We start from the raw sequence: 27,441 nt of genomic DNA on the forward strand, positions 1-27,441 counted from the left end.
GCTGTCATCTTTGGGTCCTTGTGGGCTTTAAACAGGGCCTTTAAGTATAGGAGGAAGGGAAATTAGATACTTATATTCAAAAACTGCCATCTTAATTCAGAAGGGATATCCAAATCTTTTGCCCATTCCAACCATGTTGCTCAATCATCTCTTCTAAGACACACTACTTCTCCATTTTTAGGGCTCCTTCCAACTTCAGACCCACAAGGAGTACACAAACAACTATTACACAAAGTCAAAGTATAAATGGTACAGATGACATCTACTTGATTGAGTCAACCATTCTGCTGGGTGCGGGAGGCGCTGGCTCGCTGGGGTAGATGTTCACCAGAGCCTGTCTCCTTCATCCAGGCCCCACACCCCAAGCCTTGGAGACTGCCCAGCCCCTCCCTTGCCTGCCTGGGGAGCACCAGCTCGCCCTGTCCAGCCGGAGGAACCGCTCCTAGCACCCAGTGACCTGCTGGCATGGCCCTGCCACCGCTTGGAAGCCGGCACCTTCTCGCCCGCCCACTGCGCAGTGTCCCCGGGCTCGTTCCACTGCTGCTGCCACTGCTGCTGGCACTGCCAGTCTGGGCTGGGGCCAACTGCCCCTGCCAGGATCCAGCGCTGTGCCGCCCGATCAGCCACCACCCGGACTTCGAGGTCAGTGCCTCTCCCCTGCCCCTCCGGGTCTAGTCCTCAAGGCCCAAGAGAAGTTAGAGTAGAACTAAGTCCTAAAGAGAGGTGATGTGAGTGCCAAAACCTACTTTGACCACTTGCTGAGGGCCTTACTTTTATGGATTTCCTTCATTTTATAGATGAGGAAACTCCTCGCACTCAGAGAGGTTGAGCAACTTCTCCCAGGTCTCACAGTAAGTGCCTGCCTGGAAGAGCTAGACAAGTATTCAAACCCAGATCTGACTCCAAAGTCAAGCTGCTTTCATTACCCTGCCGTGCCTCTCCGGTGGCACTCTGGGCTCCAGGTGTAGAAGCAAGGAGGTAGGATAGTGAGATATTCCCTAAGTAGCAAGACCCACTGTTTTCCAAGGGAATGAGGATTTTATTTGAAAGACTCTCAGCACTCCAACAGTACATTGGAAGGCAGCACATTTTGCTTACCTTTTCTCTTCTATATCTACCAGCCCTTTCCTTTAGGCACCTCAAAACCACCCAAGAAGGGTGGTAAAAATAGGTCTTTCAGTAAATTTTCCTTCTACCCACCTAACGATTTATAAGACCTTGGCGACTTTAATCAAACACTCTTTCTCAGGCAATATTAAAACCACCTGGCTGCCTGGAGTTTGATGACTGCAGCAGGACTCGGACTACATCAGAAAGGTGGAAAGGCTTAGGGTCCAAACTGCAATTCTTTTGTAAAGATAGGGGCAACTGCCAGTTCTAGCAGATTAAGTTTGAGGCAGGGGCATTTAAATGCCAATGAAAAGGTACGTGCACATTGCTTAGAAGAAGAAATAAAAGTGGTGAAAGTGTTTATGGAGAACCTGCCTAGTTTGGAAGCCCAACTAACATCTGAAAGACTTACTGTGGTGCCTGATACCTCTTAGTGGGTTAGGCAGCGTTTGTGGGCATTTGGAAAACCAATTATGCAAAGAAACAAAATTTTGTTCATTTGTGTATTCATGGTAAATGGTCTTTTTCTCTATTGACCTTTTCTATATTTTCAAACACAAAGACTAGACTACATTGCTTTTTTCCTTTTTATTTTCAATTGATCCATCCAGCTATTTTTTAGGATTTCCATTATATCACAACTCTCAGTATTTTTTTTTAAACAAATTCCATTTTAATTATCAGAATTAAAATAGGGGATAAGGTTTGTAATATTAATATGAGTCTAAAAATAATGAGCTATTCAATTTCACATTCTGTAATTTTTATTATTTCAGTGGGCAATTGCTTAGCAGAAAAATGAGTTATGTGTAAATTCTGCAAAGTAAAAAAAAAAAAGAAAAGGAGATTGAGAAAATTAAGGAATGTCTGGTTTAACTTTTATAGTTAGCTCTCCCCACCACTGGTAACCATCCTGCCACAGCCCCCCTCGCATCCATTCTCCCCACAGTGGTTCAGTGATATCTCTCGCTCGCTTTCTCTCTCTTATTTTTTCATGCAAATCTTATGCCTAAAACCCTCTAATGGCTTCCCATTGATTCCAGGATAAAATACAAAATCCTTGGTGGTCTACAAAGCTTTACTTGATCTTGCCACCACCTACCTTACTAGTTTTATTTGATTCCATGTACTTTCAGGATTTCTGTGCTCCAGCCACATTCTTTTGGTTCCAGAAATTCACAATTTTCCTGAGATATTGAAACTTTTGCCCTTTTTTGTTCCCTCTGCTGAGAATGATCTTTTTTGTCCATGAGTACCCCTTTTCTATTCTGTCCAGGTCATTCCTCAGATTTTAGTCCTCCCCTAAAAGTGTGTAGTCCTCAGGGGAAGTTTTCCTGCCCTACCAGGTAGCAGATCCCCTTTATATGCTGTTATGGCCCCCTCCCCCTGCATTCCCACCTTAAGGCTATTGTAATTAAGTAACTAATGGACCTGGTTGGTCTCTCTTTTTAACTTTGTCACTAATGCCTAGAAATATACCCTCCTTATACCTATACCTTATTGGAAATTCAATAAATATTTGCTGAATCAATGAATTGACACCTTATTTGGAATAAAATAAAAATGATCAGTGAGACTTCTGTGCTTCTAGAATTATCTGTGGGGGGAAATACTGAAGAAACATAACATCAGCTGCCTTAGAATTTAACTTGAGTACTATTACTATTCTAAGAAGTCAGCTTTACCAAAAATCATTCACAGTAAATACAGTATCTATGGCTCCATCTGCAGCAGCCAGAAACTTGAGTATTACCAACCTCCTCCCTGTCACTTACCTTACTCATACAGTCAGTCATGAAGTCCTGTTAATTTGCCTGCTTAGCATCTTCCAGATCTGTTCATTTATCTCACTTATCTCTGCTGCTCCACAACTTTAGTTGAGGTCACCATCATTTCTTGCCTGGATTCTTCCAACAGCTTTCCTATTAGATATTCTCTGCCTCCAGTTTTAGCCTTTCTTTAATCCATTTCCCACTTCAGCTGAAGGGATTTTTCTAAAATGCATACATAAATGCATACCTAAAATTCATACCTTCTCCTTTTAAATCTTTTTCCCTCAAGATGAAGTACTAATTTCTCAAGAGGGCTTACAAGGCCTTTCATGATTTAATCCTGCCTACCACTCTCTTGGTTCTTCACTACTGTCCCCCTCCAAGTTCTAGGCACCAGCCATACTCAATATTTAATTAGACAACCACCATGCTCTCTCTGCCTACAGGCGTTGGCACTTGCCACTATTTCTTCCTAGCCTACCCTTCCCTGCTTCCCAGGCCTGGCTAATTTCTTTGTCATCAATTATACTGGGACCGTTATATCTTATTCATTGTTGTACTCTCAGTGCCTACTAGTGCCTGGCATGTGGTTGGTGTTTAATGTCATTTTGAGTGGTCAGCATGATATTCTAGCTTTAAGTGATGGTGCTTATCCCTGTTGTTCTGGCAGGTCTTTGTGTTTCATGTTGGAGAGAAAACTTGGAAATCTTACGACTGGTCACAGATTACAACTATTGTACTTTTTGGAGCATATGACTCAGAACTTATGTGCTATGCTCATTCAAAAGGAGCCAGAGTAGTGCTAAAAGGTGAGTTACAGTTTTTACCAGATGTGTCCAGCCAATTGGTAAGTTTACTTGCATAGTTTGCTATCCTGACTTTCAAAAAAATTCCCCTTTCATGTTTATCTGATATATTTTTTAGCATCCTAAAATTCATCTTATATACTATTTAATTCATTTCATAGATACAGATATTTTAAAAGAATTAAATAAGCCACTGTATGGTTTTGAGCAAAATGTGACTCCTAATTAGCATGATGACCTTTAACTAGTCATAGTTCACAATTTATGCTTCTAATTTGAGAAGGATTTTACTAATTATTTATAATAGTTATTTTGGAGATTAATGAGTAATGACTTTCTATTATTTTAGTATATTATTTATCCATTTGGAAAACTTAAATTAGGGGCTTAGTATTCCAAAATAATGAGATGTTTTAAAGATATTTTGATCTCTTTGAAATGGGTGTGTGAAGAAAATGTCACTAAACTGTGAAAAGCATATATGCACAAAAGATGTATATTTCTTCCACAGGAGATGTATCCTTAAAGTCTATCATGGATCCTAATTTTAGAGCATCCTGGATAGCTCAACAAGTTCAGTTGGCCAAAGCACAACATATGGATGGAATTAATTTAGACATAGAGCAAGAACTTAGTTGTTCATCACCTGCATATAATGCATTAACTGCTTTAGTCAAAGAAACCACAGATGCTTTCCATCGTGAAATTGAGGGATCACAGGTAAAAATTTATTTCTTATTTTTTTGAAACCCCTTATTTTCCCTATCAAAATATATTCATGAAAGTATGACTAATTGAATCTCAATTTTATAGGAGTGGAGTAGGAAAGAATTTCAGCACATATGTCCTAAAAAAAATTTCTGGAATATTTGAGTTCTTATTAGAGAAGTTTTAGGGAATTTTGAGGTGCTAAATCTGTTCTCTATTCACATCAAAATACAATACTGGGATTGCCCTACCTACTTGGCTTGTGGCAGGGTTAAAAATATTAGATAGGCAATGGGATCAGCAAGAATCAGGAAGGGCTTAGCTGTCTAGGCCCTGCTTTCACTAGTGCAGGGCAGAAACAGCTCTTGCCTAAGAGTAGAGGTTGTTCTGGGGAAGTGTCTCACTTCATAGACTCTGAATTACTTGTAGAGCACCCAAGGCCCAATAAGTCTCAAAGGGCTAACTCCATAGAACTTATCAGAGCTATGACAAAAGGCAATGTACTTCCCCACTGCCATAATGAGCATGATTAGAGCAGAAGATCACACATAGCACAAGGCATCTTGCCAGGCAATGTATGAGTAACATAGGATAATGTGGCCCCAGATCAGTGATTCTCAAACCTGGCCACATATCAAGATAACCAAGGGTCTTAAAAAAAGTAAACATACACACATACACACTGGAACCCACTTCTACAGATCATTATTCAGAAGGTTTTGGATAAGCCCAGAATCCATATTTTTAAAAAGTTTCATAGGTGATTACGGTTAGAAATACTAGGCTAGGAGATTCTGGACCAAATGGAGACATAGGAGGTTCCTCCCATGGATGCATGGAATGTACAGCTACACATGGAGCAATTTCCTGTGAGAGAAATTCAGAAACTAGCTGAGTGACTCCTACACATAGGGTGACTGAGAAAATAACCACATACAAATGGGTAGGAAAGACTGAGACACACTCTTGCCATAGAAAAACATATTCCATGCAAATGGAAACCAAAAGAAAGTAGGGGTAGCTATACTTGTATCAGCCAAAATAGACTTTAAGCCAAAACCTGTAACAAGAGACAAAGAAGGTCATTATATAATGATAAAGGGGTCAGTTCAGCAAGAGGATATAACAACTGTAAATAGTTATGCACGTCACATCAGAACAACCAAATATATTAAGCAAACACTTATATATCCAAAGGGAGAGATAGACAGCAATACAATAAAGTAGGGGACTTCAATACTCCATTTTCAGCAAGGGCTAGATCATCCAGACAGATAATCAATAGGGAAACATCAGTAAGGAAACTATACATTAGACCAAAGGGATCTAATAGATATACACAGAACATTCTATCCAACAGCAGCAGAATACACATTCTTCTCAAGTGTACATGAAACATTTTCTAGGATAGATCATATGTTAGGCCACAAAACAAGTCTTAATAAATTTAAGAAGACTGAAATCATATCAAGCATTTTTTCTGACCACAATGGTATGAAACTAGAAATCAGTTACAAGAAGAAAACTGGAAATTCACAAATATGTGGAGATTAAACAGCATGCTACTGAACAACCAATGGGTCAAAGAGGAAATTAGAGTGGAAATAAAAAAATATCTTAAGACAAATGAAAAGAGAAACAAACATACTAAAACTTAGGGGATGCAGCAAAAGCAGTTCTAAGAGGGAAGTTTATAGCGGTAAACGCTCACATTAAAAAAAAAAAAAAAAAAGATCTCAAACAACCAAACTTCACACCTCAAGGAACTAGAAAAAGAAGAACAAATGAGGCCCAAAGTTAGAGAAGGAAATAACAAAGAGCAGAGTGGAATTAAGTGAAATAGAGACTAAAAAGACAATAGAAAAGGTCAATAAAATTAAGAGCTGGTTCTTTGAAAAGATAAACAAAATTGACAAAGATTCACCAAAAAAAAGAGAAGAAGAATTAAATCAGAAATGAAAGAAGAGACATTACAACTGATAACACAAAAATACAAAGGATCATAAGAAACTACTATGAACAATTATACACCAACAAATTAGATAACCTAGAAGAAATGGATAAATTCCTAGAAACATACAACCTACCAAGACTAAATCATGAGGAAATAGAAATTCTGAAGAGATTGATTACTAGTAAGTAGATTGAATTATTAATCAAAAACCTCCCAAGAAAGAAAAGCCCAGAACGAGATGGCTTCACTGGTGAATCCTACCAAACATTTAAAGAATAATGACTACCAATTCTTCTCAAACTCTTCCAAAAAACAGAAGAGGAGGAAACACTTCCAAAATCATTTTATGAGGCATTATCCTGCTAGCAAAGCTTGATAAGGACACTATAGGAAAAGAAAATTACTGGCCAATATCCCTAATGAACATAGATGCAAAAATCCTCAAGAAAATATTAGCAAACCAAACACAACAGTACATTAAAAGGATCATACACCATCATCAAGTGGGATTTATTCCAGCGATGCAGGGATGGTTTAACATATGTAAATCAATGTGACACACCACATCAACAAAATGAAGGATAAAAGTCAAACAATCATCTTAACTGATGCAGGAAAAGCATTTGACAAAATTCAACATCCATTTATTATAAAAAATCTCAACAAAGTGGGTATAGAAGGAATGTGCTTCCACATAATACAGGCCATATATGAAAACCAAAATATCAGCTAACATCATACTCAACAGTGAAAGGTTGAAAGCTTTCTCTCAGATCAGGAACAACACAGGGATTCCTACTCTCGCCACTTTTATTCAACATAGTACTGAAAGTCCTAGCCAGAGCAATTAGGCAAGAAAAATTAATAAAAGTCACCAGATTGGAAAGGAAGAAGTAAAATTTTCTCTGTTTGCAGATGACATGATTTTATATACAGAAAAGCCCTAAAGACTCCACCAAAAAACTATTAGAACCAATGAACAAATTTGGTAAAGTTGTAGGATACAAAATCAATAAAAAGTCAGTTGTGTTTCTATACACTAACAAGGAACTATCAGAAAGAGAAATTAAGAAAAAAATCTCATTTACAATAGCATCAAAAACAAAAAATGCTTAGGAATAAAGGAGGGGCCGGCCCCGTGGCTTAGCGGTTAAGTGCATGCGCTCCACCGCTGGCGGCCCGGGTTCGGATCCCAGGCGCACACCGATGCACTGCTTCTCCGGCCACGCTGAGGCCACGTCCCACATACAGGAACTAGAAGGATGTGCAGCTATGACATACAACTATCTGCTGGGGATTTGGGGGGAAATTAAATAAATAAATAAAAATTAAAGATATAAAAAAAAAAATTTAACCAAGGAGGTGAAAGATCTGTACACTGAAAACTACAGAAATGTGCCGCATAATGATGTTTCGGTCAATGATGGACTGCATATACAACTGTGGTCCCATAAGGTTAGTATCATGTAACCTAGGTGTGTAGTATGCTATACCATCTACGTTTCTGTAAGCATATTCTATGATGTTCATACAATGATGAAATTGCCTAATGATGCATTTCTCAGAACATGTCCTGGTCATTAAGTGACGCATGACTGTATAAAAAATTGATGAAGAAATTGAGGAAGATACAAATAAATGGAAAGATATTCCATGTTCATGGATTGGAAAAATTAATATTGTTAAAATGCTTATAGTAGCCAATGCATAATCCTTATCAAAATTCCAATGGCATTTTTCACAAGAATAGAAAAAAAATCCTATAATTCATAAGGAACCATAAAAAACCTCAATAATATAAGCAATCTTGAGAAAGAACAAACCTGGAGGTATCATACTTCCTGAATTAAAACTACATTACAAAGCTATAATAATAATAATAATAGTATGGTATTAGCATAAAAACAGACTCATAGATCAATGAAACAGAAAAAAAGAGTCCAGAAATAAACCCATGCATATATGGTCAATTAATTTATGACAAAGGAGCAAAGAATATGCAATGGGAAAAAGACTGTCTCTTCAATGAATGGTGTTGGGCAAACAGGATTGCCACACACAAAAGAATGAAACTGGACTCCATCTTACACCATACACAAAAATCAACTCGAAGTGTATTAAAGACTTGAATGTAAGAACTGAAACAATAAAACTCCTAGAAGAAAACATAGGGAATAAGCTCCTTGACTTTCGTCTTGGCAATGATTTTCTTGGATTTGACACCAAAAGCAAAGGCAACAGAAGCAAAAGTAAATAAGTGGGACTACGTCAAACTAAAAAGCTTCTGCACAGGAATGGAAAGCATCAACAAAATGAAAAGGCAACCTATGGAATGGGAGAAAATATTTGCAAACCACATATCTGATAAGGCGTTAATATCCAAAATATACAAGGAACTCAATACAACTCAATAGCAAAAAAAAAAAATAATAATAATAACCCAGTTAAAAAAATGGGCAAAGGACCTGAATAGACATTTTTCCAAAGAAGACATACAAGTGGCCAATAGGCACATAAAAAGGTGTTCAACATCACTAAACATCAGGGAAATGCAAATAAATGAGATATCATCTCATATCTGTTAGGATGTCTATTATCAAAAAGACAAGAGATAACAAATGCTGGCAAGGACGTGGAAAAAAGGAACCCTTGCACACTGTTGGTAGGAATGTAAACTGGTACAGCCACTATGGAAATCAGTTCCTCAAGAAATTAAAAATAGAACTAATATATGATTCAGCAATCCCACTTTTGGATATATATCCAAAGGAAACAAAATCACTTATCTTGAAGAGATATCTGTATTTTCATGTTTACTGCAGCATTATTCACAATAGCAAAGGTATGGAAACAACCGAAGTGCCTGTTGATGGATGAATGGATAAAGAAAATGTGGTCTATATATACACTGGAATATTATTAGCCTTAAAAAAGAAATTAAAAAAAGAAGGAAATCCTGCCATTTGTGACTACAGGGGTGACTTAGAGGGCATTATGCTCAATGAAATAAGCCAGACAAAGACAGACACTGAATGCTATCACTTATGTATGGAATCTTAAAAAAAAATATTGAACTCATAGAAATAAAGAGTAGGTGATTGCCAGAGGCTGGGGGATGGGGGAGATAGGCAGAGGCTGGTAAAAGGGTGTAAACTTTCAGTTAGAAGATAAATAAGGTCTGAAGATTACTGTATAATATGGTGACTATAGTTGATAATACCGTATTATATAATTGAAATTTGCTGAGAGTAAAACTTAACTGTTATAACAAAAAAAGAAGTACATAGGTGAGGTGGTGGATGTGTTAATTAACTCAATGATGGTAATCCTTTCACAATATATATGCATATCAAATCATCATGTTGTACACTTTAAATATATTACAATTTTAATTGTCAATTATACCTCAATAAAGCTGGGAATAAAAGAGAACTACTAGACTAGACAGTGAGTTTTTTGAAGGCGGAAACCAACTCCTTGATGTATAACACAACGTTTAAAAATTGTTGGGCAGCCCTGGTTGCCTAGTGGTTAAGTTCGGCGTGCTCCAACTTCAGCGGCCCAGGTTTGGTTCCCAGGCATGGACCTACACTGCTGGTCAGTGGCCATGCTGTGGCAGTGGCCCACATACAAAACAGAGGAAGATTTGCACAGATGTTAGCTCAGGGTGAATCTTCCTCAAGCAACAAAAAGGAAGGTTGGCAACAGATGTTAGCTCAGGGCAAATCTTCCTCAAAAAAAAAAAAATTGTTTACTGAGTGAATGAATGATCACTTTCAAAATTTAAAATCTAGTTAAGTAGGAAATATAAATACATATATATAAAGCTGTAAACATATACATATTATAAGTGGTACATGTAAATAGTATATGTGAGTAGTATATATAAGTAGTATAAACCAGTGGCTCTAACCTCTCTCAGAATCACCTGGGAGTGCTTGTTAAAAATATCTCCAGAGATTGATTCAGTAGGTCTGGGATAGAGCCTAGGAACTGTATTTTTACCAAGTGCTCTAGGTGATTCTGGTACAGTTGGTCAACATGAATTTGAGAATCATTGGAAAAATATAAATAAGGATTTATATAAATATAAATGATATCGGGATTGACATCTCTTCAACTTTATGCAAGTAGGGAAGGCCTGTCAATGTGGAATTCAGCTTTTCCAAGAACAGCAAATATCTGATATTCAGGTCATCATACTCCTCTCTTCACAAATTTTGGTCTCAGAAACTTTTCCTTCATTCTCTAGATTGCTGTTATTAATAGGTTAAATTGGTGTGTGGGAAACAACATATTTGCTAGTCCTGCTGAAGCTATAATGAAAAGGCAAGGAGGAAGAGATTGAGCAAATACTTTGCAGTAGGAATATCTATTTCCAAGTTTGAGGGATGAGTAGAACAATTTGGGCTACCTATGTCAAGTTCATGTTAGGTAAGTTAGTGGGAGCTACACTTGCTGAAATAGGCCAGATTGTGGAAGATCCAGAATGCTAGACTGAAGAGTATGCATTTCATTCTGTATGTGGTGTGTTACATGTGTAGAAAGTGTTGGGGGAAGATTCTATAGCAGTATGTAAAATAGTCTGGAGGAGAAAGGGAGACCAGTGAGGACTAATCCAATAATCTAGTAACTTGGGATTTATGATTTGGATTGGGATGATGATGTAACCCTCAGGAAGTATTCAATAAACATTTATTGAATTAATTAATTAATGGAAAGGAAGGGGCAGAACAATTGTGAGAGGCCACCCAAAGGAAAATGTGAGATTAGTTATGTGGTGTGAGAGAAGAAGAGTGAGAAAGTGGCCCAAAGGTTCTTAAACAGGTGGCCAGAAAGAAAATGACTAAATAGAGTCTGGAAGGAGAAATGAGCTTTGGGGAAAAGATGATAATTTAAGTTTACAGAATTGTGGTCATAGAATTAAAGGTAGATATGCTCTTGAAGAGTTTTTTCTACACTCTCATTTTTTACAGGTAGGAAAAAAGATTCAGATGTTTTAAGTGACATAGACCTAGTTATAACAGGGCCAAGACTAGAACCAAAGTCTTTTGATTTCTTGTCTAATATACTAATACTGCCCTCTCAAAAATATGAGATTAACTATGATAGGAAATCCAGGTGAAAATACTCTTAATGCTCAGGAGAGAGGTAAAGACTTACAAAATGGATTTGAAATTTACCTGCTTGGAGGTAATAATTTATTTTCTCTGTTACTATGATATACCTCCCATTTTGTAATAGGATAGAGGATCCAATATGTAAAAATTTCACTTTATAACCTATTTTGCTGGAGAGCTATTGAGGAAAGCTTGTACTTGTAAAGCAGAGCTTCCCTTAGTGCTAATACTCAGAGAATTATAGAGAGAACTTTGAGAAAGTCCTAAAAAGAGTTATAGTAGAATGAACTGGGCCAAAATGTAAAAATTTTAATGAAAGTATCTCAGTTTTTTGTAATAATTACTCAATGTATTTATTGAGCGCTTAATGAAGAAAAAAAACCAACTTTCAATGAAGCTTTAGAACATTTGCACACATGTAAAATAAGGCTAATTATTATCTGGTTAAGGCAATAAATATTTTAAAGAGATTCATTCTTGTCGAAGACTGGCTCATCATTTAAAATGAAGATAATTTATCACTCAAGTTTTATTTGAATATTTCCATAAAATAAAATCATTTAAGTGATTTATTCAACACTTTGAGTTGATTAATGTGTACCTGTAGCCATAAACCACCACTATCCTTTAATTGTTATATTGGACTAAACCTACACGTAACGTAATTGTAAATCAGGGGCTCAAAGTCCCACCACAGGCCAGTCAGCTTGTGCCAGAGATGACCTATTTAGCCTGCATAATATTTTTAAAACTTCTGTATTTGAGTTCTTTTAGTGTGCTTTTCCTCTCCAGTTGCTTAGGGGCCCCGCCACACCCTATTGTCATTACACCTGTTTCTTTCAATTCGTTGAGTTACCAGTCTAGCCTCTCAAGACATTTGTGTTTAAAACTTCTACACAGTGCCCTGCTCCTGGACTTTGTATATGTCCAGACATGTCTGGGTCCAAATATATGTCAAAAACATTGTCCAAATATATGTCTGGGTCAGTCTATGTAGGCAAAAATATATTTCTTAGAACTGTTCTAGTTCTATACACGTCAAACTCTACGTTTATATATGTAAGCAGTTCTTTTTTCTTAGGTAGTATGAGGCAAGAGAATATATAATCAACAAAACATCTGACGTAATATGTATATTTGATCATGTTACATAAAAAAGTATGTGTTTTTCCACAGGTAACCTTTGATGTAAATTGGTCTCCAAGGTACACAGACAGGTGCTATAATTATACTGGAATTGCAGATGCTTGTGACTTCGTCTTTGTGATGTCTTATGATGAACACAATCCGGTCTGGTCAGAATGTATTGCAGCAGCCAATGCTCCCTATGATATGACATTAACTGGTAAGAATCCACAAGTGATCACTTATTGGTGATATTAATTCCAGAACCTCTAACATTAAGATATTCTTTAGTATTTCTAATCATTTGTATACTTTTCCATTTGTAAAGCTTTCTTGAAACATATAAAAATCACTTAATTTGGAGACCTTTAAAGTTTACAACACGTTTTTAAGTTTTCACTTAGTTCTAAAAATCTTGTGGGTTAGATGTATTATTATTAACCCTCTATTATAGATGAGATGAAGGGAGTTAAGGTCTCATGGTTGCTCAGCTATTAAGTATTATGTTGGGACTCAAGCAGGTGTTCTAACTTCAAGTCAACATTCTTGTCACGAAATTACACGAAGAAGATATTTGCTTATCTAGAATTTGACAGGATATGTTTGTTGAAATAACCAATATTAAATAACTTAATAGCAAAGATAGTTCTGATGTGAGTACCTACTATGCACGGTTGATAGGACTGGCTTTATTTTATTTGGCATTTAATATTAGCACCCATGCTGTATTAAAAATTATATCCCTATTAGAATTAAGACTACTTCTGATCTGTCATTCATATGATGTGGCTTTGCATTATCCTTTCCAACGTTTAGATTGGTTTGTATCCCATCAGCCAACTGAACAAAAGATTGCTTGCTATCTTTTGGACTCAACTGAAATTTTCTGGGATAGTTGGCGTTGATTTAATTGTTGATTGATTAATAAATAAAAATATCTTTTCTTTTTCATATAGAGATAAAACCTTAGAATCTGGCCTCATTTTAACATATGCTAATTGTTTGTATGGAATAGTCTAATCGTAAGCATATACTATTTAAAATATGAAAAATAATTTAATTCTGTAATATTACAAAGTATATAATCCAGTGTTTCCAAACTCTGTTTCATCGAAGAGATGATAATTGTGTCCTATCAATAAAAGATTCATCATCAAATATGTTTGGGAAATGATGCATATCCCACCCCTTTCTTAGATATTCAACAGTACACAATAACTTTAAAGGCTCTGAAAAGCAGCATACTTACTTAATTCAACATTGTAGATAATCTTGGAACATCTCTTGGTGGGAAAACATAATTTGCAGCATTGGGCAAAACAGGGATTGACAGTACCAGGAATTTGTTAATTTTTCTCTTTGTTTCCTAGAACTACAGATTATCGACTATAGACTAAGAGGGGGGGACATTTCTTATCGCCAGCTGTAATTCATACAGGATATTTGTAAAACATGGAACACTTGTACTTTGTATAAGAAATTCTGAGACCATTTCTGCCAGAAAGTTTAAGACTTATAGAACGTTTTTTGAAACTTTAGAATCTAGAATATCAATTATATAATGTCTTAGCAGTTAATAGACACAATTAGCATGCTTTCCTGAAATATATCATTTTTCCTGGAATTAAATTTTGTGAATTTTTTGCTTCAATTTGATCTTAATTGTTTTGAATGTTTTCTATTATTCAAAAAGAAATGGTTTAGAAAGTGATACAGAATTTATAGTTCTTAAGGGATGACACTTTTATAACATCATATCAGAGAAACACTGTATTAGTATTTTGCATAAATGTACCTGGTTTTACAAACTTAGATTCTGAGTGGTAGCATAGCTTATATGAACACATCAGTAGAAATATGAAGAGGAAAAAATATGCTTTTTCTGTCCCTATTTGATTAGGATACGATGACTTCATCAAGAGGGGCGTTAACCCTAAGAAACTTGTAATGGGTCTTCCCTGGTATGGTTATGATTATACCTGCCTGAGTCTTTCAGAGGTAAGAACAGATCATTTCTTATGTAATGTTTTTCTCTTTCTACTATATTTTTTAGAGTCTTTATTTTATTTATATTTTTATAAATATTTTATATATTAAATATATATTAATATAATAGATAAAGATATAATATCTAAATATATTAAATATACATTTTTATTTATATTTATTTGTTTTAAACTTTATATTTTTATTTTATATTTATCATCTTTACTTAGAATTTATAAACTTCTATATATATAGAATATATAAACTTTATTTAGAATTTCTGAAATATAGTTTGAAACTAAGAAGTAGTTTATTTTTAATTATTTAATCCCATGAATGTTTCTGAATGTCATATATTTCCATTTAATAATAAAATTTAACTTTTATTCTATATAGTCAGGTTATCTATTTATAGTATATATTTTATTTCTAATAAATAGTTTTTAATTATGTTTTCTGATTTGGATCTTAAGATTTGCTTAATTGATAATCTATAACAAGAACCTTTTTGCATTTCTAGGATCATGTTTGTGCCACTGCAACAACCCGTTCTCCACCTTGTCGTGGTGTTTCCACGCATCAAGTGCCCTATAAAATTATTATGAAGCAAGTAAATAGGTCTCTTTCTGGAATCCAGTGGAATAAAGATCAGAAGTCTCCTTACTATAACTATAAAGTAAGACTTTTCACAAGTTATGAACATTTATTAGTTTTCATAATTGCATATTTTCATAATTACATATTTGATATTAAGAATTTCTATTAGTTTTCCTTTAGGGTACAACATACAGACTGCTGTTTACATTAGTAAACTTGTCTTTCAATCTGTGTAATCAGGAACTTTACTTCCCTGGTGTGCAATTCAAGTTATGCTAATAGCGGAACTGCTCCGCATGGGCCACTTGTCATTTTAGATGATGTTATCGAAACACGCATATCACAAACAGGATTTCCTTAATAGTTGACAATTATGTATGATGACTATGGCTTTTGAAAGGGCTTTGGGCCAAAATAGGTTACCAGCACTGAAAGCCTCCATTTCAAAGTAGCTTAAAGATTCTGATGAGGCTCTTATACAGGGAGGAATGAGGCTGAGAACAGGCGATGCGTTATCATGGACTTTACAATGCAAAATGGTATCATTTCAGGTTTCACAATTCAGTCAAACTATGTGATATTAGACAAACAAATTATAAAAAATGTTAAAAGTTAGAGACAGAAAACTATTACAAACAGAAACTTGAAGAAACAGAGTAAATGATTAGTAATTCTGTCAGGTAGTGTTTGATAAATAGAAATTACCATACCAAAGAGGCAAAGGAAAGTTATATTTTTCATAATTTACCTTTAGCATAATAAAAACTTTTTTAAACCTCAAAAACGTAATTACAAACCATCTTTGAATTTACTTTGGATTATGTTACTGTAAAAGGAGCCCTAAAATGATAATGATGTAAGTTAATTTCAGCAAGAATTTATATTCCTTACTAATGGTCTGATAATACTCATTTATAAAAAATGACTGCAAACATACATATTTAATAAATTATAATTGATATATGTGTACAGGCCCGTATATCAATTATTTAGAAAGCTTTAGTGTAGAGATTTCTAAACTTTAGAATCTAAAATATATACCTATAAATTAAACTAAGGTATATTGTAATCCTGTCTTTGCCAAACAGTATTCATAGAACTCTGTTCTGGGAACTGTTAATATCACAGACACACACACACACACAAATACACACACATGTGCCATGGCCAAATATATTTGGAAAACACTGCATACTGTATGTCCCTCTTAGAGATTTATAATGTTACAATGTACAACATTATATTAAAGGATTTGAGAAGTGTGGCAGTACATAAAGCCATTTAATTGTTTAACATAGAACCCTGTTTCACAGCACTCTTAGAAACATGCAGGGGAAACAGTGTTTCATGGATATCAGTTTCGTAAAAGTAATGTAACCAATTATACATAATTTAGAAATATATACTATAGAATAATAGTTTACATTATGATGTACTGTTTTTTTGTAATCTTTGACTTATTTTTTCCTTAATGAATAAGAAGACACATTCTCTAAGGTTGTAGAATTCAGGAAACATTTTGATGAGCCTTGAAGGCCATTTGTTTAATGGCACTTTAGACATCAATCTAGTTATAACTATTTTGTTCTTCTCTTTTGTTCCCTGTAAAATTCTGTAGCAACCAAAATCAAGTTTCTGTTGTGATTGAAGAGACTCATTTGGCCTTCTTATGATCTCTCAGCAACAGCAGCTTCATCTTATACTTGATATTCTTGAAGGCATGTGTGCCTTGATCAAGCATATATCAAGCTTACATATACTCAGTTTCATCCTTTGATCTTTCACTGTTCTGAGGCATTTGAAATTTCTTAACAGTATCAAAAAGGCTCAAAGTACTAGCTAGAATGATGGCAAAATTTAAAGGTATATGTCTTTGGGTTTGCCCCTGAATCTTCAAATATAAATCTTGCTATATTTAGGAACAGGTTTTGCAAGTTGCCTCTTAATAGTGAATCACAATTGTTACTAGAGCATGCATGGCTTTTCTAGTTCTAAAGATTTTAAAGAACGGAATAGAAGATACAGTATGAGATATGTTTGTATGTAATGAGTGTACTATACTTAAATATGCCACAGCTTATTCATTTACTAAGTGACTACTGTCCTTCAAAGTAGTCATCTTAGGAGACTATTCTAATTCCAGTGGTGCTACCATAAATAAAAATGTTACTGGCATTCATTGAGAATTGCCTTTCAAGTTTCCCAGATGTATATAAAAATCATTAAATTATTTTTAATCATGTCATTCTGTTTTTACCTCATATCTTTTTCCCCTTCTTTTACCCTGTTGCCTAGATCTGCCCTTTTCCTCCTTTCTTTATCCCTTATCCAGTAGCTTATATACCTTCTAAGAGAGACTGTGTTAGTACTACACAGAGGCAGGTGTTGCTGGGGAGAAGGACTTACAGGGTGGAAAATGAGCATAAGACCATTTTCTAGTTTATGGTTCTTAATCAGGTGTGTGCGTAAGTCACCCATAGAGTCCAGATCTGACAGGCTCTTAGAATCAATTCTATAAGACCTAGAAAAGGAGATATTTTCCTCATCCATTGCCATTACCTTTTGATTTGGCTGATTCATCATAAACAAAATCATCTGTTGAGCTCCTAACTAGGCACATTTCCAGGGACTGTAGGGAATACAAAAAAGTGTATAAGCTGGTTTTAGAGGACCAGAGCAATGATCCTCCTTAACCTTGGATCATATCAGAATTACTGAATGGAACGTTAAAATGGAAAATAAACAAATAAATATTTGTCCTAGCACCAGGTCTGGAAGATTTTGATCCAGTAGGTTTCATATGGTATGGGTCCCAGGTATTTTAAAAAGCCCCACAAGTGATTCAGATGTACATCTTGGTTGATAATCATCAGATCAGAGCAAGGAAGGAATCTTAGGGCATGAGAAGGACTTTAAATAGACTCTATTAGGAGGTTCATTTGTGTAATCTCTTGTTGTTGTAAAAGTGCCACAAGCAATGACATCTAGAAAGTATCATATACAGAACCATAGAATCAGAGCTGGAAAGTACTGTGCCCTAAAATTTTTATTATTTCATTATATCCTTTTTGAATCATTGGATTTAAGAAGCTTTTTTCCCTGTTATTGTACTGAATACTTTAAATTTCTATTTTGATGTATTTGTATAGGATTCTGATGGCCGTATTCATCAAGTGTGGTTTGACAACCCTGAGAGCATTTCCTTAAAGGCAGCATATATACGAAGCCATGGCTTACTCGGCATTGGCATGTGGAATGCAAACTGTCTTGACTACTCTGCAGACCCTATAGCCAAACAGCAAACTGAAGACATGTGGAAAGCCTTAAAACCAAAACTGTGACAGAGATGAGCGTCTTTTGTCAAACTACTAAGATTTACAAAAATGATCTGTATAAATCTAGTTTCTTGAAGACATAGAAAATGTATACATTTTTGTCATGTTGCTATACATTTTAGTTATTAGTATACTCAAAACAGATCAAGAAATGCTTTGAATTTGAAAAATACACATGTATCTTCAGTGTCTAGAAACATAAAGGTAAGAAGGATAAGAAAGAAGTCAACTTACTATATTAAATATTCCTCTGTAAGATGTTTAATACTGTAATCAGGAATAATTGCCTTCAGAATTTTATTGTGCTAAATTTTCCCTCATAATGTTAAAATATATGCTTACAAATCAATGCTAATTTTTAAAATATGTATAATTTGAAGTGGAAATTGTTTGCTTGGGATAGATTTTTAAAAACCTAGTCTTTGAGAAGCAGTTTGCTCTGTATTTTTTGTTCAATAAAGCTAAATTTAAAATCTGCAATTTAGTGTCTCCTCTTTAGGTTCATCAAACTGATGCAAATAATTTTTCTGCTTCCTGACTCCATATAGTACTCATGCTCTCTGAGGCACTTGAATTTAACTCATTTAAGCCTCCAGAGAGGCGTCTGCCCGGTGGTGCAAGCAGTTAAGTGCGTGCGCTCTGTTGCAGCAGCCCCGGGTTCACCGGTTCGGATCCCAGGTGCACACAGACGCACTGCTTGGCAAGCCATGCTGTGGCGGCGTCCCATATAAAGTAGAGGAAGATGGGCACAGATGTTAGCCCAGGGCCAGTCTTCCTCAGCAAAAAAAGAGGAGGATTGGCAGATGTTAGCACAGGGCTGATCTCCTCACAAACACACACAAAAAAAGGCTCCAGAGAAAAAGAAGGAAGTGAAAGATTAAAATACTCACAAAATACAAGAAGATAACTTAGTAATATTTTGAGTAGGTTAGAGCTACCTAATATTTTTCAACAAAATTATTTTTTAGGAGGTTATATCTGAAATTTTTAGGAAAAACTTGGTGTTGAACCTGATTCTATTCATTGTCATTTACCCTTCCAATTATTAATATTCCTTCATTTATGGACATCTATAATTTATTTCTTGACTAGTTTTCTTTTCATGGTTAAATTTTTTCTTTTTCTATATTTTTCTGCATTTTGCTTTTATCTAAAGACATTGGTTTCTTAACTATTTTCTTTTCCTCAAAGAGAAATTTTGTGCAAAGAACTTTTCTAAATGTACAGAGGTCTCTGTTCTCTTTTCAAGGCAATTAAGAACATTGTGTTGCACTTATATTGATTCCTATAAATACTTAGATTAAACATAAATCCTGCCTTCCCTGCACATTTTCCTCCCTCCAAATTGGAATAAATGATGATTCAGTCATCAGGTTATTTCATTTCCTACATACACAATTCTTTATGGCAGAGCAAAACCAACCATTTTCCATAGTATTTGCTGAATTACTATTGTCTTTGTATTTCTAAAATAAATTTTAAAAAATTAAATTTTTAGACACTAACTTCTATTTTATCTCTGGATGCAAGTTCAATATCCCTGTTCTTTTATATTTCCAGATTACTTTTAATTAAAATACAATAAACAAATTATATTGTCTCTATTTACATGAAATCAATTCACATTTACTAAAATATATGACTTTTGATTTTATAGTCCTATTAGCTATTAAAGACTATTTAAAAATGAAAATTATAAAATATAGTACTTTAAAATACGTGATATACTTGAAACCTTCAAAAGTAACCAAATAGCCACGATTTTGCTTTTTTACATATAATATTTCCTGCAACACCTTGTAATATCCACATGAAAAGTGAAAAAACATAAAACTTACGATTTATTTAAAATATTGCCAAGGAGAACAATGATTAAACAAACCTGTTTAAATAAATATTTATATTTTTTCACAAATAAAAGTTTTAAATTAACATACTTAATTGAGATTGTAAAGATGTATTAATTTTCTTCTGTGCCAGTTCAGCTTTCAATGTGCGTAAATCTGAAACTGCTTGTTTTCTCATCTATAAAAAGAATTACCTTTCAGAAATGAACTTTCATCTTACCCTTCTAAAATTATGTAATTATCATATAAATAAGGGTTTTTGTAACTGCTTTAACTGTCTTCTCTCGTTTGCCTTCAATGCTTTTACTCCCACTGTGTCCCCATGGTAAATGCATAGGTCATAAGTCTTGTTGAACAAGCATGCTTATTAACTGCTAGATAGGCTATCAAATAATTTCGTTTATTAGTATACAGGCATAATAAAATTAAACTGTTCTGAAAAACTAGAGTGAGAAAGAATTTTATCTTTTGCTCAAGCTTCAAAATCTGTTGTTCTCAATGTGTAAAGAAAATAGTAAAAAAAAACAAAAACAAAATTACAAAAAACCTTAATTCTTAGCCCTTAGAAACTAAATAGGTACTTTAGAAATATAATTGTGTTCATTCTGTGGCAAGCACTCAGAAGTGTTAACTCCTTTGATTCTTTCAAACATCTTATTGAGGCAGATACTATTATTTCTCTCCATTTTATAGTGGAGGAAAGTGAGATGCCTAGAAGTTAAGTAACTCAGTCAAGGTATAAAACTAGTAAGTGGCACAGCCAGGATTCAAACTCAAACCCATGTGGTACCAGAGCCCCTGCTATTCCAAGTATTGTCTGTGGAACAGCAGCATTAGCATCACCTGGGAGCTTGTAAGGAACGAATAAATCGCAGGCTTCACTCCAGACCTCCTGAGTCAGATCCTGCTAATTTTAACAGGATCCCCAGCTGACAGCTCATTTAACTTTAAGACATCCTGTTTATACGATACTATCTTGGATATAGTTGCAACAGACTCAGGCTAGGTTTTCTGCCCCTAAGTTCTGAATTTTATAGGTAGTTTTCAGCAAATAATTCAGAAGTCAATAATAAATACTTAAGAATGTCCAATACTTAATAATGTCCAACTATGTGCCAATTAGGCACTGTGGTTAAATGTAGGAATTTTTTCCCCTAGTCTGTAAGCTGAAAACTTGGTTCTCTTTTTTCTATTTGTCTTTCCTGTTTTTGCACTAATAATTCTTTTTTTTTTTTTTTTTTTAAAGATTTTATTTATTTATTTTTCCCCCAAGGCCCCAGTAGACAGTTGTATGTCGTAGTTGCACATCCATTCTAGTTGCTGTATGTGGGACGCGGCCCCAGCATGGCCGGAGAAGCGGTGCGTCGGTGCTCGCCCGGGATCCGAACCCGGGCCGCCAGCAGCGGAGCGCGCGCACTTAACCGCTAAGCCACGGGGCCGGCCCCTGCACTAATAATTCTAATTTGGGTTCAAACCATTGATAAGTGATATTTATAAGGTTAAAAAATACAAAGATTGTAAGATCTAATGTGCATGCTTTCCAGGGAAAAAGAGCACCGAGAGAGTCGTAACTGAAAGCTCTGGGGGCATTTTTATTGCTCCCTTCTAACCGCTCAACTCTTCTTAAGTGTACAAGTTTCCGCATTGGCTTCTCTGAGCCATTTTTTGAATACATTGAGTTTTTATTCATTGAACAAATTATTTTTTTGAGTGCATACCGTATAAGAATGTTAAATAACTCATATTTTGTTAAAAATTGTCCTTTGCCTTTTCTGTATTTTAAGTTTGAGCTTCTCAGTGTTAAGGCAGGGCTTAGCCTTGAGAACACTGCCAGTGAAAAGAATCTAGAACTGTGCTGACCAATACAGTAGCCATTTGCCACATATAGCTATTTGAATTTAAATTAACTAAAATTAAATAAAGTTTAGAATTCAATTTCTCAGTCATACAACAAGCTACATTTAAAGTGCTGAATGTCCTTATGTGGCTAGTGGCTACCATATCGGACAGTGCAGGTATGGAAAATTTCCATCATCTCAGAAAGTTCTATAGGACAGTGCCGATTCTAGAAAAGGGTCATTATTCTATGTCATAAAGCTATTTCTGAGGTGAGTTGAAAGCATTCATATAATTATATATATATGAAAATAACCAGAGAGAATGAGATAATTACCCAAGAGAGGGAAAAAAAAAGTTAAATGGGAACTCAGAGAGCTCAGTGGTTTGTCAGACTTATTTATGAATGATTCTAATATATGAAAATTACTTCTTTTAAAATATTTTATTGAAACTACCTATTCACAGGGTCTTTTTCCGTTAATCCTTAGTGAAATTTTACTTTGGCCTTGTTATGCACCTTTTTATATGATTTAGTGAATATTCTTGCATTTTTTTCACTCATGCTCTTTGTTGTCAAGGTAACAATTTTAAGACAGTCAATCCTTACTACTCTTATGCTATGAACACCCAAAGTTCAAACACCAAAATATTTTATTTCAAGATATATGTTATAATCTGATTAGGAGAAATGCAAATTACCTTAACATCTATTATGAGTTTCATTTTGTCAGTATCCAATTTTCTCTTAAGTTGGTCAATTGCATGCTGTACCTCAGTGATCTGGATTATAAGGTAATTCTGTTTGAGATATATAAAGACATCTTTATTTAGTATAACATCTATTCATTTTTATTTTTAACTGCCTTGCAAACATAAGCTATGATGTGATAACAAATATTAAAAAAGCAAATCATGAAAATAACCTATTCCATAAAATAAACTTATTGCTTTGGAGTAAATTACTATTGACTGTTGATTTCTTATATTTTAGAGACCACTTTCTCTTCTATTCTACTACCATTATTCATGCATTATAAAAATAAATAGATATTTGTAAATGTTACCATTAAATTAGCACCATAAAAGCCAACAACTATTACTATGAAAGGAATATGCTAGGTTTAAGATACTAGCAAGGCTTTAAAAATTGGCATAATGCTTTATTAGCTGAGACAGATTAGAATTACTTTAAAATATTTAGTAATGAAATACTATATTTCATATAAGAAAACCTATTTAATACAAGAAAACCTATTTAATATGAGAAGATTTTTGGTTACTTTTGTTCAGAAAAGTATATGAGGTATAATGGTCAACAAAGAAATTATTTAAAATTTTAAGCCACCTTTGTGGGAAAAACATCATATATTGAACTTAACCAGTAAGATAAAAAGTATCAGCTATGCTAAAAAAAAGTATCAGCTGATATGGACAAACCATACTTGAGCCTATTTGGATTTTACATTAAATTTATCTAAAATGGTAAACTTTTACTCATAGAAACAGAGAATGGATTGGTGGTTGGCAGAGGTAGGGGGTGGGGGGTGAGGGAAATGGGTGAAGGTGGTTAAAGGGTACAAACTTGTAGTTATAAGATAAGTAAGTTCTGGGGATGTGATGTATAGCATGGTAACTATAGTTAACAATACTATATTGTATAGTTGAAAGTTGCTGAGCGTAGATCTTAAAAGTTCTCATCATAAGAAAAAAAATTGTAACTATGTAAGGTGATGGATGTTAACTAAACTTATTATGGTAATAATTTCACAATAGATACATATATTAAATCATTATGTTCTATACCTTAAACTAATATAATGTTACATGTCAATTATATCTCAATAAAACTGGGAAAAAATAAAATAGTAAACTTTTAATATTTCATCATGTCTAAAGTTAAATCCCTACTCTTAATCATAATTAACATATTTATAAAATCTTTTTTGTATAAGTGGGATCAGCCAACAAAAATTAAACTGATAACTGGCCTCTAGAATTTGTTGGTTGTTTAATTATATGGTGAAATTACTCAATTAAAAAATAAACTTCATATCTCTGATCTGTCAAGATTCAAGACTATCTCAAGAAAAAAATGAGTTGATCAAAATTTAACATAATTTTTTTTTGGTGAGGAAGATTGGCCCTGAGTTAATATCTCTTGCCAATCTTCCTCTTTTTGCTTGAGGAAGATTGTCGCTAAGCTAACATCTGTACCAATCTTTTTCTATTTTGTATGTGGGATGCTGCCACAGCATGGCTTGATGAGTGGTATCTAGGTTTGTGCCTGGGATCCGAATCTGGCAAACCCCAGGCTGCCGAAGCAGAGCACACAAACTTAACCACTATCCCACCCAGTTAGCCCCAAAATTTAACATAATTTAATAACTTCTTTAGAATATCAATACCTTTAGATTCGTGGGTGTTATTACCTACCCCCCCCCAACTACAAAAAAAAAAGGAATATAGTGAACACTGTTAGTCCCCTGTCATCTTCATCAGGTATTCATCTCTTTCCCATAGAATCAGGGAAATTGACCCAATCCGCAGGTACAGAGGTAGATCCTAATTAGTCTAAATCAGCACACAGCATTCCCTGGTAACTATTAGCAATCCAGGATAGGCCTGCTTGATCTCCCACCATGCTAAAGGGAAAGTTTTATATATTCCATGCACCTAGGAGAGGTTCTCTACTGTTTTGGAGGCATATAGCCCTACTTGCCTTTGGTAACTTTATTGCTACCATGAGGAAAAGCAGTCTTAAAGTGAAGCCAACCCTGAAAATAATGGGGAGAAAATATCAGAAGCACCTTAGCCCTTAAAGATATCATTAAGCTGCTGATTATATCTCCTCAGCACCCGTTACATGAAATCATGAATTTTCTTATTGTTTAAGCCAGTTTAAGTCAAGGTTTTGTTACCTGTAGCCCAAAGCATCCCACATATGATAATACTAACAAATATAAAGCATATATTTTGAATAGAACTTCTCTAATAGAATGTCAACACATTTAGTAGTACCTTAGAGTCTGTGATGTTTGCCAGATTCTTTGGTCTCATTTTGATCTCCCTGGCTTCAAGTTGCATGAGCAATTTTTTATAGTACAGTTCCAAATCTTCTCTAAGTTTTGTTAAAACCTCCTCCAACGATGCTGTAACTTTCTTTGACTCAAAGTACTTTTTCTTCCAACCATCACAGGCTACAAAAAGAGCAAAGCCTATATATTTTGAGTCTGACTAACAGCTTAAACTTTTCAACCTGGAAAGGACTGTAGAGTTAATTTAAACCCTTCTCCTCCTCTCCTCTTCCTTCTTCACATGCTGAGGAAATTACAGGTAGGAGTGAAATGTTTATTGAACAATGAAAAGACTTGCCTACAAATATAGTAAAATAGTGGTAAATCCAGGAACCACAACCAAGTTCTTCTTTAAGCTTGTAGTTATTTCTAAAAATTCTTTACTAAAAATACTACCTAAAGCAAAATGTGTATATTTTTTATTTTGATTACTTTTTTCCATAATGATTTGAATTCATTATTTATATAATTAAAACTATCAAAGAAAAAGGCATAATATAATTTTTCCAGATTTTCCTTATTTTATCAGCCCCTAAAATGATTTATGTCTTGTGAAATCAGCTGATTCTGACTCATCATTTATCAAAATTATTCCAAATATATCCCAAAACTTCTATAGGGTAGAATTTCTTAAACCTGAGACCCTTGGTTGAGAAAAGTAGAAATTAAACACTGCCAGTTTAGGGAATCATTTTGACACCAATTAGATTCTAAATATAAACTTAACAGGAACACAAACTATATGCTAATCTACCAGAATATGCCCTTGTTAATTTTTTTTAGAATATCAAAGAAAGGTAACCCCCAAATTTAAAAATTCTATATTATAAGGTGATTTGATTAAAATTATATAACAATATGGAACTTTATCTTAAGATTTTAGCTATTTATTTCCCTCATGCCCTATATCCAATCCCTCAGCAAGTTTTACAGGTACTACTGCCAAAATACGTCCAGCATCGGGCACATCCCACCTTCTTCAATGCTACATCCCTAGTCAACCCACCATCATCTTTTGAAAGTTGCATTATCTTTCTCTGCTTCCATGCTTGCCCCTCCATGTGCTATACCATACAGCAGTTATTCTGCTCTTCCTAAACTATTTTAAAAATCATGTAAATCCCTAGCTTAAAAATCCTCCAGTGGCTTCCACCTTACTTAGAATAAAATCCACACTCCTGGAATTGGCCTGCCTGTCCCTTGCTGACCTTTTGGTTTCATCTCCCTCTACATTCGTCCTTATTTCTCATGCTCTAGCCACACTGGCCTTATTTCAGGTCCTTAATGGCACAAGCTCATTCCTATCTCTGCAGCTGACATTTAGTGTTCCTTCTGTTTGGACTGTTTTTCCCCTCTCTCTTCACGTGCCTGCCTCCTTATTAATCAAATCTTGATATCTCCTCAGAGATGCCTTCCTTGAAAGTTATCTCTCCTCAAAGTATCTCTCCTGCCCCATCACTCTTTGTTCCGCTCTTTTAAATTGACTTCTCAGCTCTAATCAGTAACTGATATTGTCTTATTTGTTTATTGTCTCTCTCCTCCCATTAGAGGCAAGCTCCTTAAGGGCAGAGCCATGTCTGTCTTGTTTACCGCTATATCCTCAGCATTTAAAACAATGCTGGGAATTGAGGTACATAGTAGGCTCAATAAATATTTGATGGCTGATACATGCCTTTTATCTTGAAACATTCCTGTCAAAACAGAAATTGATCATTCTCATTTTATAAGCAGAGTGAGGCACAAAGAGGAGAAATAAGTTTTGTAAGCAAAACATTGATCTGCTATTAGAATCCTGGTCCTGTGATTTCTAGTCCATTGCTCAAATTTGTCTGATAAAATTGCTCTTTTAACAGTACGACAAGGCTGAGTCATTGCCACCACTTCCAGGATAACATTTTAATATTATGAGGTGGAACCTTCAGAAATATCTCTTGACATTGTCTATAACCTTCAGTCAGTTCTGAAGTACTGGAGCAGTAATTTTGCTGTAAATTGAGAATCCTAAAACCAGTCAATTCCATATATACCTTTTACCCTTATAATCCTCAAACACAACTCAAAATGCAGGCCTCTCAAATCATTTAACATCTCCCAAACCATTATCTTAGACTTTCTCCACTCTGGCTCATTTTTTCATTTCCACCAGTCCGAACAACACTGTTTCTAAT

The 27,441-nt window shown here is 34.8% G+C and overlaps 2 protein-coding genes across 2 annotated transcripts in view; one reads left to right on the forward strand and one right to left on the reverse strand.

The window, feature by feature from the left end:
- The first annotated feature begins 465 nt into the window (after positions 1-465).
- On the forward strand, positions 466-18,519 carry CTBS (chitobiase). Its single transcript, XM_004431551.3, has 7 exons — positions 466-642; positions 3,553-3,691; positions 4,200-4,408; positions 12,647-12,815; positions 14,496-14,593; positions 15,102-15,257; positions 18,328-18,519. Exons 1-7 carry the CDS (start codon positions 466-468, stop codon positions 18,517-18,519), a joined length of 1,140 nt encoding a protein of 379 aa, XP_004431608.2.
- A 1,785-nt stretch (positions 18,520-20,304) lies between these two features.
- SPATA1 (spermatogenesis associated 1) overlaps positions 20,305-27,441 on the reverse strand; it is a 35,298-nt gene continuing 28,161 nt past the window's right edge. The window contains 4 exon segments of the mRNA XM_004431584.3: positions 20,305-20,481; positions 20,483-20,538; positions 22,899-22,997; positions 25,218-25,396. Coding sequence (XP_004431641.2) covers positions 20,451-20,481; positions 20,483-20,538; positions 22,899-22,997; positions 25,218-25,396 — 365 coding nt within the window. The 3' untranslated portion in view covers positions 20,305-20,450.

The sequence above is a fragment of the Ceratotherium simum genome, chromosome 2 (assembly GCF_057802395.1).
Source record: "Ceratotherium simum simum isolate JZ-2026a chromosome 2, ASM5780239v1, whole genome shotgun sequence".
NCBI classification, from domain to species: Eukaryota; Metazoa; Chordata; class Mammalia; order Perissodactyla; family Rhinocerotidae; genus Ceratotherium; species Ceratotherium simum.

What these genes read in the sequence shown, in the direction of transcription:
- CTBS (XM_004431551.3), top strand. Translation starts at nt 466, where the DNA reads ATGGCCCTGCCACCGCTTGGAAGCCGGCACCTTCTCGCCCGCCCACTG. An exon ending in GCCACCACCCGGACTTCGAG is followed by an intron (nt 643 to 3,552) that starts GTCAGTGCCTCT and finishes TTGTTCTGGCAG; the next exon opens with GTCTTTGTGTTTCATGTTGG. An exon ending in AGCCAGAGTAGTGCTAAAAG is followed by an intron (nt 3,692 to 4,199) that starts GTGAGTTACAGT and finishes TTTCTTCCACAG; the next exon opens with GAGATGTATCCTTAAAGTCT.